General features: G+C 33.7%; 3 protein-coding genes across 7 annotated transcripts; 2 read left to right on the forward strand and 1 right to left on the reverse strand.

The window, feature by feature from the left end:
- Positions 1 to 828: 828 nt before the first annotated feature.
- LOC137830330 (UPF0496 protein At1g20180) lies at positions 829 to 4,390 on the reverse strand. 2 transcript variants are annotated; one of them, XM_090305209.1, is made up of 3 exons: positions 4,164 to 4,390; positions 2,924 to 2,972; positions 888 to 2,141 (listed from the first exon to the last, which is right to left on the reverse strand). In XM_090305209.1, exons 2-3 carry the CDS (start codon positions 2,955 to 2,957, stop codon positions 1,087 to 1,089), a joined length of 1,089 nt encoding a protein of 362 aa, XP_090161335.1. In that variant the 5' UTR covers positions 2,958 to 2,972; positions 4,164 to 4,390; the 3' UTR covers positions 888 to 1,086. The 2 variants fall into 2 exon arrangements, with proteins under 2 accessions (XP_068493705.1, XP_090161335.1); XM_068637604.2 differs by lacking the exon at positions 2,924 to 2,972 and having other exon boundaries at positions 829 to 2,141; positions 4,164 to 4,388.
- A 909-nt stretch (positions 4,391 to 5,299) lies between these two features.
- On the forward strand, positions 5,300 to 8,711 carry LOC137830331 (G-box-binding factor 4). Of its 4 annotated transcripts, XR_011084205.2 has the most exons (5): positions 5,359 to 6,095; positions 6,194 to 6,265; positions 6,356 to 6,564; positions 7,675 to 7,704; positions 8,201 to 8,711. XR_011084205.2 is itself a non-coding variant. In XM_068637605.2 (4 exons), exons 1-4 carry the CDS (start codon positions 5,556 to 5,558, stop codon positions 8,279 to 8,281), a joined length of 723 nt encoding a protein of 240 aa, XP_068493706.1. In that variant the 5' UTR covers positions 5,300 to 5,555; the 3' UTR covers positions 8,282 to 8,711. The 4 variants fall into 4 exon arrangements, 3 of the variants coding, with proteins under 3 accessions (XP_068493706.1, XP_068493708.1, XP_090161131.1); XM_068637605.2 differs by lacking the exon at positions 6,356 to 6,564 and having other exon boundaries at positions 5,300 to 6,095; XM_068637607.2 differs by lacking the exons at positions 6,356 to 6,564; positions 7,675 to 7,704 and having other exon boundaries at positions 5,300 to 6,095.
- A 1,306-nt stretch (positions 8,712 to 10,017) lies between these two features.
- Positions 10,018 to 12,887, forward strand: LOC137828755 (uncharacterized). The gene is made up of 4 exons (XM_068635440.2): positions 10,018 to 10,747; positions 10,846 to 10,949; positions 11,030 to 11,416; positions 12,588 to 12,887. The coding sequence occupies exons 1-4, from the start codon at positions 10,621 to 10,623 to the stop codon at positions 12,648 to 12,650; spliced, it is 681 nt and encodes a 226-aa protein (XP_068491541.1). The 5' UTR covers positions 10,018 to 10,620; the 3' UTR covers positions 12,651 to 12,887.
- Positions 12,888 to 18,438: the final 5,551 nt, after the last annotated feature.

Consider the following 18,438-nt stretch of genomic DNA (forward strand, 5'->3'; position numbering starts at 1 on the left):
GTGTATTTGTAATTAAGTTAATCTCACTTTGGGTTCTGTAAATGATTACAAAGACAGAACATGGCCTACATACAGCGATAAATTGCAACAATCAATGAAAATATATAACAAATTAATAATCTTAAGGAAGAGGATTACTATATTTTCATTCAGCACATCCAGAGATTCATGTGTCACTGAAACTTTCATCTCAAGTAATCATAACTAATAGCTTATCAATAATATAATGTCCTCTACAACGCTATTTCAAAGAGTTTGAGGGAAAGTAACTTTAAAGTAGCAAACACTTGTTTTTTTTTGTATTTGTAATGAAATAATACCAGTACAAAAATTATTGATCAAATTTTAGTGGGTCTTTCTGTCATCTTTTATCAAAGAATAATTCCGATTATTAAATAAGTAAAGAAGAGACAATAATTTGTGAATTCAATTCAAACATCATGTTTAATAAAAATGTATATTTTTTATTAATTATTAAACAATTACTTATTCATAAATCTTGTGAGACTAATAATTTTCATTTCTCTTCTTATAATAAACCCATTTCATTATTTTTTATTTTGTAATTGTTTTGAAATTATTTTAAAGTTTTTCTTATATTTCCGGCTACAAAGTGGACTTTTAAACTTAACTAAATCTCATAAAACCGTGAGGTTTGCACCCACTTATATACAATAAATTATTCTCATCAAGGAGATGTGAGATCTCCAACATTTCCTATATTGAGTCAAATAAAATGACGATAAAGATTATTTTGCTTAACAAAGGACCATTTACGTTACAAAGGTTATAAATTATGTATAAAATGTATTTTTATAGACACTAATAGAAAGATTGTAATAATATCAATTAAAAAATTATTTTCAACATACTTCCAAACTTCAATAGAGATACCAATTAGACCAACAACTTTATCCCTATTCATCCTCTTAATAATCTTTCAAAGCCAAATTGGTAACTGAAATCATTAGAAGAGAAAATAACTTTTAACTAACTACTCTTAATCCCTTCAAGGTGTAATTTACATTTGATTTATCATCTAACGATTTTGTATGTACAAGTTTTCCATCCTTTATCTCCATGGAATCATACTGATCTTTTCATTTCCCTAATGACCAAGGTCCTTGCCTGGTTTATTGTTGCAAGGCACAAGTACACATGTTCTTCAAGTTCTTCCACTTGTTTCCTGAACCCTACATCACTTTTCCTAAGCTCCCCCACAACCTGCAAAGATAATTTGTCTTTCCTGTCCAAACAGAATTGCACCATTGTCCTGTTATGCTCAATTTCATCATGAAGCCGAGATACAAGTCTACTCATTGTGTCAAAGTCTCTATTCAATATGTAAGTCCCCTTAGCTGCTATGTCCAACTGGTCATAAACTTTACTAAGAGACCCTTTTCTTGAAAATTTATAGCCTCTAAGCTTCCTCTTAAGATGCTTAAATGGGAAGCTGAGAATTGCTGGCCCCAAGATTACTGCTGTGAAAGTATGTGTGGCTATAACCATGGCTGTGATTGCCACTAATCCACAAGCTGCAGTGACACAAAACCAAGATGTCTTCATCAAATACTTCATAAGCTTAATTTTCCTTGCAACCCTTCTTCTCATTGACTTTAGATGGCACAAAACTGATGAGTGCTTATCATTGATGAGCTTGAAGTCATGGTTTTTAAGGTTTGATAACGGATCATTTGAATAGGTGAATGAGTTCAACTCAAAGATGACTACTTCAAAAGTTTCAAAAGAGTCACCATCCTTGATGTCTAGAACTCTTTGAACAAACTGATAATAAGAGTGGATTTGGCTGATGCTTTTGAGAAGATGACAGCAAATGTGTGAAGCCTCTGCACTTATGTCAAAGTAACTAAGCATAAGGTTTTTGAGTTTTGGTGTCTTTGAAAGGGTTCCTGAATCAACAATGGAAGATATAGTTTCTTGGCAAGGTTCAAGGAGGACTTTTGAAAAATTGTCATGGCTATAATTAATGGAAGGCTGGTTTGCAAGTAATTGAACTTTATTGTAGAAATCAACATAGGGCTTTGTCCTCAGTGTCCTATGGTACTCATCATGGAAGTTTATGCTTTTCGGGACTTCTCTGCACTCCTTCACATCTGTGATGTTAAATAAAGTAGGATGCCCTGTGACAAGGAGCAAGATACAGATTAGAGCAAAGACTTGCCAAAACAATATGCTTTAGACTTGGAACTTGCCAAAACTTGATCCAAGAATCAGAATGTTCGTGGGAAGTGATAAACAGAAAGAAACTTTATGCTTGGCAAACAAAAACTGATCAGTTAAATTTAAATTTAAATTTACATTCATAAATATAAGATTGGATGAAGAAGGAAAATTGAAATTTGACAAACAATAGATACCAAGCTTTTTCCATGTAACCATTCAAGCATAAGCATATATGAACCTGATCAAATCTCTTTATGAAGCAGGTAACATCACTTGTTTCTAACTAAAGAGGGTTTTGATTACAAAGAGAAATAGTTTGGTCTAGCAAAGGCTATCTATTTCCCTTTGGTGCTAGGAAATTTTCATATAAACAATGAATTAGGATTTTTTTTTTCATTGTTGGATATGCTGTAAATGGTTTAAGTTTCAAAGGGAACAAGTCGGTTGTTGATTAAATAGAGCTTATAACACATTCAGAGATTTTTAAATAATATGTATATATATTGTGTTCTGAAATATTAAAGTGTTACTTGACACATAATGCTAATTTTTTTTACCTTTCCTTGTAATGTTTCCAACACTATTACCTAAACATGATACAAAATGATTAACATTTTCAAAATTTGATTAATTTTTTGGACAAAATAATCCGAATGAATCATGCTGCTTTAGATTTCTATGGGTTTGAAACAAATAAGAAGCCAAATGAAAAAATTAAGGCTGAAGTCGTAAAACATACCTTGAGTTTTCAAAGCTCTTAATTTTGGCGACATGTTGGTTTATTGGTCCTAAGAAAAAATTGATAATTAATGCAAAAGCTAACAAAGTTAACTGAACAAACTTGGCTCCCCAAAACCTTGCTATTACAATCTCAATAACCCTAATTATATAACAAAGAATGGGTTGGTATATATCCCTATAATGCTAATGATCAGATTCCTAGCAGCTGGGTTGTTTATTGAAGTTGATACATATTTAAATTTAATGTGCTTTATAAAGGCTCTATCATTGTTAATTTCAAGGATTTTGGTTAAAGCTTTCTCTCAGATATTGGAATCCTCTAATCTCATCCACAAATAGAGATAATAATTTCTTTGCCAAGTTGTCTGCAAACTTAAGGCTGAAATTGCTGGAGATATCCCTTTTCTAATTATTTGCTTCGCGTAGGTTTTTCCCCATTTTAATCACCTAATTTTGCAAGGTTGCACCATTCTATCTTACAATATATCATGCAGGCTAAGATATTTTTATAAATCTTTTACATATACCCTAGAGGTTAAAAAGTCACAAGACATACGAATATTTGTATCGACCAATCTTTCATAAAAAGAATGTGCTAAAGTTAGAATATATTGACATATTTACATAGAAGATTAACTTAATCATGATACCTATGTTAATTTCAGTTTAAGATAAAACAATCAAAATAAAGATAAGTCATTATGAGAATATTTATTATATCTATATATCAAACACTTACTTTTAACGTTAAAAAATCTTTTAAAAGTGTTCGAGAACCAAAATTTAAATCTAGAAAAAAATTTATAAAAAATAGAAAGAAAGTCCTGATTAAAAGAATAAGTTGTTCAGTAAAAAATTAATGTATCAACCCCTTATTAAAAACATCCTTCAAAGTTTCTTTTATGTGTCAATCAATTAGATGGGTTATACACTAGCGTGAAATTTATGCACAAAGTAGATAGTTAATACACCCTATATTATTAAATATTTTCTAATCATTTTAAATAATTTTTAATGAGTTTATATTTGAAACACAAAAAATATTTATAAACAGTTTTTCTATTTTTATTTTCTTAATCAATGTTTTTAGCACTTGTTGTGTTACAAGTCCTGTTAGGAAATGCGCTTATACATGGAAAAATAGCATTTATAGCATTTGCTACTTGTGAAACTGTGTGTTGTGGTTTCTGATTTGTTCTATGCATGATGTAAAATAAAAATTATAGTGTTTAATTTACCTGCTGATTGACGCATGTTCCATCATCACCAAGAATTGGCAAATCTCAAACTCAAATTAGCTTAATCACTGAAGGCAAGAGTTCTCCAACCTTACAAACAATCTGTTTATTGTCTATTTATTTTGCATGCACATGTAGCTTCAAGAAAGAAAGGCTGAAATATATACTTGTCAACACTTGTCATGGTTAACCACCTATCATCTTTAATCATTTGGTTTATTCCCTTTGAGTTTAAAATATCCCTTGGTCAGTCTCTTCCCCATTGTCGTTATTGCAGGCATTCATGGCCCCTAGTCATGTTCTGTTGTTACGCCTTAGCCAATTGAAAGAGACATGTACAGATAAATTGAGTCACTGTGTATAAACATAAACCTAGCTAGTTTTGAGAAACCAACATCTTTTGCTTGGTTAGGTATATATGAATGGGAACATTCTCAAAGTGGAAAAGAAACAGAAACAATACTACATTGTCACGTTAATTAGTTGTCATTCTGAAATACACTCTGCTACGCCACATCGCCAAGTGTTTGCTCTAATGTCAAGCAGAAGGGATCATTATTTCAATTGGTAATTATTAATTAGTAAGTGTGATTAGCAACAGAAGCAGTGGCACATGAAAATTATCCTCTTACCATCTTCATTAATTAAATAAGTGATTTCTTAGTATCTATAAGGACTGATTTTAAATTGGGGTAGGTAGAATGTGTGTACAAGAATGAGTGATGCATGAAATTAGACGCAAACTTTTGGGGGTGTTGTGCACAAAGATACTCAACCGCTTATGGTGTGCGGGTGCGTGCAGAGTTCAATTTCTGACAAAGGAGTTTTAGGCTTATCTAATTTAATGCACTTGGAATATGTATTCACTCACTTCTCTGATCATGCCAAATTATTGAAGTAAAAATCATTATTATAGGCTACAATACTTAATAATTGAATTTAAATTAATATTTCACATATTATTTCAAGACCTTCATAAATATATCATTCTTAACTACATTTTATATAAAACATAGTTTACTCAATAAATATAATAATCAATTAAATATTTTCTATACATTTATATAACATTCAATTAAAAAAATATACCTTCAAAATTATTAAAGAAGTTCCCTTTTTCAAAAAAACTTTTCACTGGATTCAAAGAAAATTAAGATGATTTATAAAATGGGGAAGTAGAGTGGCACGGTTTTTGATGAGAGTATATTTAAAAAAATGGTATAAGGAAAGAGTAATAATAATAGAAGAAGAGTAAAACAAAAAACAGCCGCGACAAGGCATTGGGGTCTCTACTCTGCAGTTTGCTCAGTCTAAGTTCTTCACTTGCGAATTCCAAATCCCAAAACCCAAACCCTAGGAGAGAGACACACAGAGACATCGAATGATTGATCGATGGCATCTTCCAAGTTAATGGCTTCTTCCCATTCACGAAAATCAGAATCCTCCTCTCCTTCTCCCACACCTCAATTCACCACCACCAACTTCATCCCCATCTCCGACGCCGCCGTCACCGCCGCCCCCAAGACCGTCGATGACGTATGGAGGGAGATCGTTGCCGGTGACCGCCGCGAATGCAAGGAGGAGGCTCCTGACGACGAGATGATGACTCTCGAAGACTTCCTCGCCAAGGCCGGCGCAGTCAACGATGACGACAACGAAGAAGTTGACTGCGACATCAAGATGCCAATGCCCCTCACGGAGAGGCTCGGCAGCGGCGTCTTCGCCTTCGATCCCCTCCTCGCTGCAACGCCGTTTCAGGACGGAGTGGAAGGCTCCGTCATAGGGTTCGGGAACGGTTTGGAGGTGGTTGAAGGCGGGAGAGGGAAGAGAGCACGTCCCGTTTTGGAGCAGTTGGATAAGGCAGCGCAACAGAGACAGAGGAGAATGATTAAAAACCGAGAATCTGCCGCTAGGTCCCGGGAACGCAAGCAGGTCTCTACAGTGATGTGGATATTGATATATATGTGTGTGTTTGTTTCGGTGTATTTGACTTTTCTTTGTTGGTTGTGATGTGAATTTCGTTGTTCAAGGCTTACCAAGTGGAATTGGAGTCCTTGGCGGTGAAACTAGAGGAGGAAAACGACAAGCTCTTGAAGGAAAAGGTGCTTTGGTTTTCATTGTTTTGAAGTTTTATCCAGGGGATACTTTCAGTTTTCATCAGCCATGCAACTTGTGTTTTGTAATCATTGCAGGAGACAATAAGTTTTGTTGTGTGTTGAACTTGAAAGTTGAAACCCTTCCAGTGCTGACTTTTCGTTTTTCGTTTGATTTGGCTGATCATTGATTGGGTTTTTGGCCTGGTCTTGTTCCCTGACATGGTTTCATTACCTTGCTGTTGGGTGCTATCTATTAATGTTTGGGATTGCATTGATGGACTTTCCTTTCGTAAACACGCTTGCAGGTCATATTTTTCTCTTGCCTCATCATAAATGGGTTCACAGTGTTATTCTCAATTTCTCATTCAGTCACACCTGAAGCCATCCTTGCTTAAGTATAACCTGTCTCGTTTCTTGGCATCTGGTTATGTAGTAAATGTTTCTGAAGCCATGAATATTTTTTAGTTGGGGTTGTCTGATCATTGAATTAAAATGTCTGAGCGATTGTGCTCCCCATTGCTTTAATACTGTTACAATTCTGATCCAATTGTAATGACTTTTACCCTCTCTCTTATATTGTAGGCAAGTGTCTCACGTTTTTAAGATGGGTATACAAAATGGTGATAGGTTTGATATTGGTAATGAATAAACTTCGGTTAACCTATCACCATTTTTTCGTTGCCATTGTATTTGATGCTCGCCTTGAATTTTTTAGATATGGGATGATTCTTTCTGTCATATTTTGAGAAAGATTGTGGTTATCTTTTATGTATTACTTTTACACCAATATATTCTTACAAAGTGTCGTATTCTTACCACTACTATTATTCATACGGACTGTTATAACAAGTGTGGTAACTTCACTGGTGTTGAGTTGAGAATGCTCGTACAATTTTTGTGTGTGGAAATATCACTGTTTCCCTCATTGATTGCACTGATATTAGTGTTATTCGGCAATGGCAAAGCGTTTTTCCAGTTACACACGAGTCATGACACAGAATTGGGTCTGTGCATAATCTTCAAGCTATAGTGTTGAGTCTGCCCTCTACCAAACAAGAAAGCCATTGTTGGGATGGGAAAATGTCTATTTCTGCCTCAGAATTCAGTCTCTATTTATACCCGAGTCATGAATCATGATCTTCAGATTTTTATTCTCTCAACACATGCTTCCGTTCTTGTTTTCACTGCTAGCACGTTTGAATTTGGAATATGTTCAAGCATTTTGAGTTGCAAACAGCCCACGTTTTGGACTGTATTTCCAAAACAGAGGATGTAACTTGTAAGGGGTTTGAGTGTAGCCTGTAATACAGGTTCTACTTTAGTGTCTCATTTATCGTTGCACATCTGCCTTTGTAGCTTTAGAACTTATTATGTATTTTTGCCCTCTATCTCTTATTGAAGATATTCTTGTGCAGGCCGAGAGGAAAAAAGAGAGGTACAAGCAGGTAATGATTTGTTCTAAAAAGTTAGTTAGCGTAGGATCTTTTTGGTGAAAATACTTTGCATATTGCTCTGAGAATTTTTTTCTCTGTTGATACTCTATCTGAATTGCTTGCTAGTTGTTACTGGCATAATGTTATTGGTAAACACTTCTTTTAGATATTTTGCCTGAGAACATAACTGATGATTAATCATGAATACACACTCATGGTTCATTGGGATATGAAGTTTGCTTGTATATGATACGAGATGTAGCAAATTAACTCAGTGCTCATACTGATTTTTTTTTATCAATAGTGCCCATAATGATTTAATAGAGATGCAAAAAAACTACTTTGTCAAGTATAATGTTATTAGACTTAGTTGTGTTGTTTCATGAAGCTTGTTAGCATTGGATTTTTAGCTATCCTGTGACTATATTAAAGTGTGTATTTATAGAATAGATGTTGGCCATAGAAAGTGATTGGATTACGACTGACCTTGGCGTTTTTGTTTGGGCAGCTAATGGAAAAAGTACTCCCTATAGCGCAGAAACAAAGGCCACCGTGTACACTCCGTAGGGCTCGCTCCTTGCAGTGGTAGATAAAATTTCCTAGTGGTGCAGTTGCAGGACAGTTAACTAAATTAATCACGTCAGTGGTGGGGAAGTGATAACAGGACCAAACGAATCATCATCTCTTAAATGATAGTTCTCAGCCTAACGGTTAGTCTCAATGGCGATCTTGGTTAATGATGTGAAGAGATAGATAGAAGGAATTGAGCCAGGAGGGGCCAAGGAAATTTGTTCTGTAAGAAACAACATTTACTTATTCTTAGGTAAAAGCAGAAATATGAAGTTGGATCATGTAGTTTAGATACGAATTTGACATCCTGGTCTCTCTCCCCTATGAAGAATGCCAATGTGTAATAGTAGAGGGCAAAGGGGATTTGTAGACGAGTATATAACCTACCTAGTCATGTGCTCAGACAGATATTTATTTGGAGAAAAAGTATAAAGAAATTGTTTATGCGATCTGTAATAGCGTTTCTCTTGAAAATTCTTCTGTGCATGTGAAAAGATAATCTCTGATGTCTGGAGATGCGTGGGTGTTTCAGTCTTAACTTACGAACCTGGTCCTGTTGTAAAATACCAACAAGCGCAGTTCTTGATGCGGATAATTTATTGATTTTATTGTATCATACTGTAAATTGTTTTGTTTTATCCGTAGGCCTCTTCTAGAAGACCGAGGATAATTATAGTGATGAATATATAAATTAGAGAGTTCTTGAGAAGCGAGGAGAAAATATTAAATGGACCAAAGACAATAAATATGATGCTTCCTCTTTGTCGTTGCTGACCTTGTGGTCTCGTTATCTGTATGTTGGACCACATGCTGAGATTAAAAGAAAGCAAAGCTGCCACCTTAGGGAAAGACATCGACCCTTATGTTTTTTGACTGCCCCTACTTCCGTAGGGTAAGTGTTGTACCATTTTACAACAACAACAGTACTCACCAAGTGTCAATGTTAAAAATTAAACTCACAGTAAAACTTTTGAACTCCGGAGTTCAGAGTTCTAACAGTAAGAGGAAAACTGATAAATGAGGGGCACATCTGTTAGTTTAAAAGGAAAATGAATCATGTGGTTGATTGTTGGATGTTCAAAGAATTTTCCATGTTATATTATTTGATATTCCTAATTTCTCTCTCTCTCTCTTCTGTACCATTAGCATTAATGAGAGTTGTTTATAAAATTACCTATATAAATAAAAAATAGTATTTTAATATCGTACGATAAACAAATTAATTGAAAAAGAGTTGTTTATATAAAAAACTTTCTCTAATTTATAAAAAACAATTTTTAATTTTAAGTAATTTACGTATACGAGATTTACATTAAAATAATATTTTTATTTTAAAACAATTTTTGTAAACAACTTTATATATTTATATAGCCAATGTATTGACTAGAGAAGAAAAGAAAATGCACGATAAAGTGTTGAGTGTAAGAGGAAGGAAGACTGAGAAAAAAGAGCATATTATATTACTTTACGGGACCTATACATTCTTGGCATAAATTTAATTTCGTATATTATTGGCATTTCATTCTCCAAGTAATTCTGGCGTGTAAGTTTATGTTTGGTCGTAATAACTTATTTGATTGATAAAAGAAGTTAGATTAAACATGGTCACCACCCCTCCAAAAAAAGAAGAAGACCAAATTTATACATAAAGTTAAATGTGTCTCTCTAACCAATCATATTATTAAATGAAAATTGTTAGCATTGAAGCAGAAGAAAAAAAATAGGATAGGTTGAAAACATTATTCCCGCTATTGCATGAAAGTGTGAGCAACAATGCAATGCAGAAAGTAGGGAGCAAAACTTGGTTCAAAATAAAAGAGGTAAAGGAGAAAGACAATTTTTATTTCTCACCACCCAAGAAGAAGGGTTTTTTTGAATTGAAAAATGAAATCAGCATTCACTACATTATTGACTGCAGGTTTATAATCACAGCACTAATCATTTTAGAATTATAATCCCCATCATCATACTTCAGAGCCCCAAAAATTTCATACTGATTGTGTTCCTGCCCATTTTCTCAACCTCTTTTGCCACAATTTTGAGACTACATTTTTCAGAAACAAAATCTCACACAACCTTTTGCTGTATAAAATAATAATATCAGCACACCCTCCCCAACACCCATATCTGGCACCCATTTAAACTCTTCCTTATCAAAAAGCCAAACACACCTGACAATTTAACAGTCTCCTTCCCCACACACTCTCTCTCTCTTCCAAATCAAACACAGTTTTCAAAATCCTTTTTCTCTTGCTATTCCGTAATTACCCAGAGAGCCTGGCCATTCATAAATACGACACAAAACCAACAAACCTTCCTCCATTCAATTTCCCTTCAAAATCAAACACCTTCATCACAATGCACTTCCCCATTCTCTTTCTCCTTCTCCTACCTTCACTCTTCAAGCTTTCATATTCAGCCACAATTCTAGTAGACGGATCTTCAGAGTGGAAGAACCCCACAGTTTCCATCGGTGACTCCATCAGTAAGTACCAACAACACCCAGATTTGGAATCTACATAAATGTATAACAATTTCTACCACTAGCATCTAACATTACTCTGCTTCTCCTCTCTCTCTCAGTTTTCAAGCACAAGCAACATTTCAACCTCTACATTTTCAAGAACGAGAAAGCCTACAACCTCTGCAATATCACTCAAGCCACTCTTCTCGCCAACCCCTACACGGTAAAGCCCTTAAAGCCTCCTTCTTTACTTTCAGCAGGGTTAACTTTTCCAATTTCCTTAACCAAGTTGATGTTTTTCAGTGGCATCCATCTCGACCCGGTTTCTTCTATTTTACCTTCCACAATGGGTCACTCAAGGCATGCAAAGATTCTGAAAAGCTAGCCATAGAAGTTGCTTCTTCAGCAATGGTTCCGGAACCTTCTCCAGTGGCAACGCCAGCTCCTTCTTCTGGGGGAGAGGTACCATCTTCCCCTTCATTTCCATGGCCTTTTCGTCCACACCAAGCAGCTTATTCACCTGGTCCGGCACCACAAGCACAAGCAGGTTCACCAGTGACAGTTCCATTAGTGCCAGATAAAGGTGGTGGCATGCCCTTCATTAACAGCAATCCTGCAGTTCCTCTGCCTACTGGTGAAGTTGACTCTGCCACCATACGCCCATTGCCCACCTCTGGCCATCAAGGACAGGTGCCCATACCATACCTCTCTTTCTCTCTACTAAAGCATGCACGCATTTAATGTGTACTGTTTCTATTTTTGTTACTTCTGTGTCACGCACTTTTCCTTAGATTGCATAAACAACAAATTGTAGACCATGTGCAACATTTTGAAAAAAGCTTACCCATAGCAATTTCCACCCCAGTGTCAAGTTTTTGGAGTGTTTGCAAACGCAATCAGACTGCAATATTACTAACAGTGATTATATTTATCTGCAATTTCTTCCAATATCATGAAACATGAAGAAGTTGCAACCGCGAACATAATTTAAAATTTATCATAACGCTATCTCTCAAGTTTTAAATTTTGTAGTCATAATTTTATTACAAACATGTAATTCTTGACAATACAGACAATTATAGATAACTATTTTGATATAACTACAATAATCATGGGGTGACTACAAAGATAAAAAAGAAATGATTGATATTGTGATTGAAATTGTTGTGACAGACTGTTTTTTAAAACCTTGGTTATTTCTCAATTGGGGTTAGTCCACCTAAATGTTTCCATGTGTGTTTTAGTGCTAAGTTATGTGATTTATTTGATAGAAAGAAACATTCACATGACCATAAATGTTGTCTGTTAATTGTTAGTGCACCTAAATGCGTGTAACTAAATGTGGTTGTTAGCTACGAAAGTGCACACAAATAATAAACACTATGCTGTCTTTCAATTGATGTTAGTGCAGCTAAATGTGTATCTATGTGTGTAGCTAAACTTGGTTTATTAGCTACAGAAGTGCAGATAAATCATAAATGTTATTTTGTCTTTCAATTGATGTTAGTGCACCTAAATGTGTATCTATGTGCGTACCTAAATGTGGTGTATTAGCTACAAAAGTGTACAAAAATCATAAATGTTATGCTGTCTTTTAAGTGAAGTTAGTGCACCTAAAGTTCCTATCTAAGCATGTACCAAAATGTGGTATATATCAGCAACAAACGTGCACATAAATCATAAATGTTATGTTTTGTTGTTGCACCTAAATTTGTGTGTGTATGTGGTACCTAATGTTATTTATTAGCCAGAAACTTGCACATAATGATAAATGTGTTTATTTGAAGTGGGAAGTGGGGTTGATGCATACTGATTGGAAGTTGGATTGTGTTGTTGTGATTGTGGTTGTGGGTGAGTGCAGGTGATGATTGGGTCATTTGGAGTTGGCATTGCTGTGCACACCTTGGCTTTACTGCTGCTGTGAGGATGAAGAGAAAAAGAGAGTTGGAACTCAATTTATGTAGAGAAAGAGAATGAGAAAGAGAGAGTGGGAAGGCAATGGGGTAGCAGCAAGGACTGTGGATTGGGTCTAAAGTAGCTTTAAGAGTGATGATTATACCATGTATTAAGATGCTCTTACATTCTACTTTGGAATGCTTCCCACTTTTTGTTCCTTGGTTTAAGAAACCAATCGATTACTGCAATTGCTTTTTTCTTTTTCCCTCTGATTCCCCTTGCTTTTTTATGGTGATGGGTCCTAACATTACCAACTGCATCAAACATCACACCCTTCTGGTGGGGAAACTCTCATGTCATCCCACCTCTAAATTCCACCCATTAATGCCTTCTTTAAGCAACTTCTTTTCAAATGGCTTAATTATCTTCTTATTCTGTTATTTATTGTTCTTGTTGGTTTTCATTACAATTTCAATCAAATTTCTTAAAAATGTAACAGTATGATTCCTTAAAACTTCAATCAGTTTCAAAAAAATAAAACTGAATATTTATTTGTTGAAATTAAATTATTATTTTTATAAATTACCATTGTGTGTTAATTACAAATTAGATTATAGTAAATTAAAACTGTTAATATTTATTCTTTAATGATTTTTAAAAAGTAAAAAAATTGAACATTTTACTAATAGCATAAACTAAATAAATAATCTGAGTGAAAGATAATTAAGCCATTTTGAAAACTATGAAATGTTTGTTAAACGACTTGGGAAAGGTGTGTTGAGAAATCATTTTTTTGTGAAAACATTAATGAAATATTTGAATTATTATATTGTTTTTATGAGTTTTTCTTCACAAATCAAATATCGTATTTTTGTTAATTAAATTAAAGAACAATGATCTTAAAACAGAAGGAAACAAGAGTAGAAAGAAAAGGGCATCTATTTAATGTCTCTCAAATTTCTAAAAAAGATTAGACTTGGCGATTAAATGCTCTTTAACAATGAACAAAATAATAACAACTAGAATAACGACTTTCAATAAAATTAACGATTTACATTTCTGTATAATTATTATTTCATGCAGATTATTATTAAAAAAATAGTATGTATAATGAAATTTTATAATGTGCTTATAACTTTTGTTTACATTTATTTATTTATTTTTATTTGTTTATTACTACTTCATCTAGTGTTTGAAATGTCAATCATTTCAGAGAAATTTCGTTTTATTTGTTGTCTTAAAGGATTAAAAAATCTTTTTTTAAGTAATACTGTTGTTAACTAATTTCTGAAAAATAAAAGTAGAAAGTGTTTAAAATAAAAACTTATTTACCATATTGAAGGCACATTTTATATTTAATAATATTTATGCGCGTTAAAATAGTACATGTAGAAACTCATTTAAACTCTAAATATTTATTTAATACTTAATTTTTTTCACGAACATTTTTATTTATTCACTTTATTATTAAAAAAAATATTTAAATTGAAATTGAATGTTTAAAATAAGATTTTAGAAATTGCTATAAAAGATTATAACTTACTAAATATTGCACCTAATATATCCATAAATATAACCTACCATCTCTTCTTTTCTGCATCTATATTTTCAAGTTGCATTTCCATAAAACTTTAAATTTTAATTTTCTCCTTCCCAGAATTAATTATCAGTTATGGGCAATTTATGTGTTTATGTTGGAGTGCTTGGTAAGGGGTTGTATTGAGCTTTAGTTGGTGTTCCGACTTTGGTTAGTTTTTTATTTTATTTTTGTAAATTCACTTTCAGAATATACAATATGGTGACCTTTCGAAGTTTATATCTTTGAATGTTAGAAGTTAAATTTTTTTATTTGAGAATGTACTATGCAAATGTATTTTAGATGGTGTAATTTAAAATAGTTATATTTTAAATTGTAAAATTTAAAATGCATTTGTATTTTGAACATAAAAATTTTGAACATGATACCAAACTTACTTAGTTTGCGTATGTGGGATACTAACTTAATGTCCAATCAAAATCAATTGTCAATCTTCCACAATCTACAAGCCATATGGTTGGTGTAACTCTATAGTAATGACATATCAGTATGTCTCTCATAAAATCTTACTCCAATTTATTTATACTTTTTATGTAACAGATGGTAGCAAGAGATCATCATTAATGGCATTGGCGATAGCTTGTTCCCTATCTGTTCTACAAACTAGTGTTGTCGATCTCTCTCTAGTTTGCATTTGTGATGATGATCCATTTATGGTCCTGGTTATATCTCTAACAATAATAATAACAAACAAACAATAATTTTCTTAAAATTAATATACATTTTAAATTGTGCGTTGTATTTTTTTGATCCGAAAACTAGGTTACACACATAACTAATAAGAACAAAATACACCGTAAATACTAATCTCTTCAATGACAGTTCTCTGACTGTATTTCCAATAACTCTCCTACTCACGAATGAAGGAAGAAAATTTGGAAGAGGTGCAGGCAAGAATGCAACATAAGGTAGAAGAAGAGACACTACAAGAAAATCATAAAATAAAAACCAATTTTTAGAGACCAAAATAATTAGTTGCAATAGTAATTAAATTAGAGACAATTTTAGAAACTAAAAAAAAAAATGGTTTCTATTATTGTTAAAACCTTGGTTGCTAATTAGATATCAATTTAGAAACTATTTAACAATAATAGAAACTAATTTAGAAACCATTTTTTTTTAGTTTTTAAAATGGTCTCTAATTTAGTTACTATTGCAACTAATTATTTTGTTCTCTAAAAATTGATTTCTATTTCATGATTTTCTTGTAGTGAGGTGGGGTAAAAGAAATGAGAAGTGTGTTAAATATAAGGATAAAAAGGGCAGTTAAATTTTTGGTGGTGCATGATGCAAAGTCCTATAAAAATCGTTATTCAGGCCCAAGGATGGCCTGCAAACAATTGGGCCAAGCAAGGTTAGCTTGCAAAGTGAGTTTTTTTTTCTATATATATTATAGCTTTCCCTTGTAGACAAATCTTGCAATCTACAAGCCTAAGATGATTTTTTTTTAATTTCTTTTTCGCATAAGCCTTGGATGATGACACTAACGGTATTTATTTTTGTACCCCTGCATTTTTCTTATTGCACCCCTATATTTTTTGAAATACCAGAATTATCCTTGATAATTTTGAGTGATTATGGAACAGTGTTTTATAAGCCAACGGTGTTTCTAGAATAAGAGTTCCGTAAGCAAAATGTATTTTTAGAATAGCACATCCGGAAGGCAAAAAACCATTATAGAATATTCTTTCTATAACACATTTTTTTTTTAACTTTTAGAATAGTAAATCCATAATTCATAAAATTTTTTCTAAAAAGTATGTTTTGAAAATATTATGGAAAGAATAATCTTAAAGTCATTTTCAAAAGGGGTACAATGGTCTTTTCTTAAAATGATGGACTGTAGGAAGCCATTTGTTGGGGTGCGGAGAGAAATACCTTGACACTAAAGTTAGATATTGTCATAACTACACTTGACATAAGTACATTAATGTTCTTCCGCAAATACTCAATTATCATTGTTCCACTAATTTTATAAATAAAATAATAATTGAATGATAAATTATATAATTAAACCTCATTCATATCAATAGACGCACAATTTGACTTTTATAATATTGAAGAAGATTTTAAATCAAAGAAATCATGACGTATGAATAATACACCACTAATTTTCAGAGAAAAACCATATGAGTATTTTGATGTAATTGTGACATTTATTGAGGGTAAAGAGAAAGAGGGCTTCAAGATATGAAGAACAGGGAAGAGGGACGAAGCACTGCGTGAAAGAAAAGAAGAAAAGAAATGTATCATTAATCTGAAAAATATTAAAAAAAAACCCTAAAAAGAGTTTATATACATGTTGTGTGAATAGAAAATAGGGCACACTGCATACAACAGAAAAGGGAAAGCCCAACTAGCTTAGAAGCCCAAATGAAAAATTTCTAATATTTTAACAGCCCCCTCAAGCTAGGAGTAGATGTTCTTCATTCCTAGCTTGGAAAACAAGATATTGAATTGAGCATCAGGAAGAGGCTTGGTGAAGAAGTTTGCCGCTTGTAGGGATGAAGAGATTGGAAGTAGTTTGAGTAGGCCAACATTAAGTTTCTCCCTAACAACACGACAGTCGATCTCAATGTGTTTTGTGCGCTCATGAAAGACTTGGTTATTAGCAATCTGGATGGCAACTTGATTATCACAGTAGAGAAGAGATGGTTGTAGGTGTTGAATATGTAAATCTTGTAGCAAGTATGTTATCCATTGAATCTCACAAGTGGTTGCAGCAAGAGCATGATATTTTGCCTCAGAGGAGCTCCTAGATATGGTTTGTTGTTTCTTGGACTTCCAAGAGATGACTGACTCCCCCAAATACACAGAAAAACCAGTTATGAAATTGTGAGTTTCAGGACATGTAGCCCAATCAGAATCACTATATGCTTTTATTTGAATAAGAGATTGATTGTGTAAGATACATGTGTCAGGAGTTCTTTTGAGATAGCGAAGGACGTGCATTGCTGCTTGGTGATGTTCACTAGTTGGGTGTGAGACGAACTAGCTGAGATGATTGACAGAGAAGGAAATATCAGGTCGTGTGTTGGTCAGATAAATAAGACGTCCAATCAGTCGTCTATATGCAGTGAATTCTGCATAACCAAGTGGGGTGCCTTTTGTTGTTGACAACTTGACAGTGTGCAACATTGGTGTAGGAGCGGGGGCACATCCCAACATACTAGAATCTAAATTTTTTTTGCACTGACTTAAGTGGATACCAGTGGAATTGTGAGCAACTTCAATGCCCTAAAAATAAGTTAAATCACCAAGGTTTCTAATGTGAAAAAAATTGTGTAACAAACAAGTGATACCAGATATCTCCATAGGATTATTCCCAGCGAGAATAATGTCATCCACATAGACCAAGAGTGTCGTTGTGTGTTTGCCATCATCTTTCAAAAATAAAGAGTGGTCAGTAGTGGAAATTTTATAATTGTGTGAAAGTAAGAAATTTGAGAGTTTGGCATACCATTGTCTACCTGCTTGTTTGAGACCATAAAGGGACTTCTTTAGGCGACAAACAAGATTGGGAGAAGAAGTGTGAAAGCCTGGAGGCAATTGCATGTAAACTTCTTCATCGAAGTCTCCATGTAGGAAAGCATGTTCACATCAAGTTGCTTGAGTGTCCAATTATGGGTTGCGGCTAGAGCAAGAAGTAGATGTAGGGTAGTCAACTTTGCTACAAGAGCAAAAGTGTCTAGAAAGTCCAGTCCTTCAATTTGGTTGTATCCTTTTGCTACCAATCAGAATTTATAACGTTTAATGGAACCATCTGCATGACGCTTGATTTTATAAACCCATTTACACCCAATTGTTGATTTTCCAGCTAGAAGTGTAGTCAGGGATCATGTCCCATTATCTTGAAGCGCTTGCACTTCCTCCTTCATAGCACGGATCCAAGGTGGATGTAGGACAACATCCTCATAGTTGCGAGGTTGCTTAGTAGAAGAAATTAACAGTATTGTATTTTTGAAAAACTTTGATAAAGAATTGTAATTTAAAAAGGAATGGATTGAATGTTTGGTACTTACAACATTGTTGTTGAAGTTTGACACATCAAAATCTTGAAGATAAATGGGGAGTCTTCCGCTGCAGGTAGATCTTCTAGGAGGTGCAACTGTAGTTTCATTTTGCTCTCTTTGCTCACTTTGCTCAACATTAGTGTCAGCCTAAAAAACATCATGAGTAACATTATCAACAATATTTTCAGTTTGCATATGAATATCAT

Source organism: Phaseolus vulgaris, chromosome 7, assembly GCF_051622355.1.
Source record: "Phaseolus vulgaris cultivar YP4 chromosome 7, ASM5162235v1, whole genome shotgun sequence".
Lineage (NCBI taxonomy): Eukaryota > Viridiplantae > Streptophyta > Magnoliopsida > Fabales > Fabaceae > Phaseolus > Phaseolus vulgaris.

What these genes read in the sequence shown, in the direction of transcription:
- LOC137830331 (XM_068637605.2), top strand. Translation starts at nt 5,556, where the DNA reads ATGGCATCTTCCAAGTTAATGGCTTCTTCCCATTCACGAAAATCAGAA. An exon ending in GGTCCCGGGAACGCAAGCAG is followed by an intron (nt 6,096 to 6,193) that starts GTCTCTACAGTG and finishes TCGTTGTTCAAG; the next exon opens with GCTTACCAAGTGGAATTGGA. An exon ending in AAAAAGAGAGGTACAAGCAG is followed by an intron (nt 7,705 to 8,200) that starts GTAATGATTTGT and finishes TTGTTTGGGCAG; the next exon opens with CTAATGGAAAAAGTACTCCC.
- LOC137830330 (XM_090305209.1), bottom strand. Translation starts at nt 2,957, where the DNA reads ATGTCGCCAAAATTAAGAGCTTTGAAAACTCAAG. An exon ending in AAGAGCTTTGAAAACTCAAG is followed by an intron (nt 2,142 to 2,923) that starts GTATGTTTTACG and finishes TCCTTGTCACAG; the next exon opens with GGCATCCTACTTTATTTAAC.
- LOC137828755 (XM_068635440.2), top strand. Translation starts at nt 10,621, where the DNA reads ATGCACTTCCCCATTCTCTTTCTCCTTCTCCTACCTTCACTCTTCAAG. An exon ending in TTCCATCGGTGACTCCATCA is followed by an intron (nt 10,748 to 10,845) that starts GTAAGTACCAAC and finishes TCTCTCTCTCAG; the next exon opens with TTTTCAAGCACAAGCAACAT. An exon ending in CCTCTGGCCATCAAGGACAG is followed by an intron (nt 11,417 to 12,587) that starts GTGCCCATACCA and finishes GGGTGAGTGCAG; the next exon opens with GTGATGATTGGGTCATTTGG.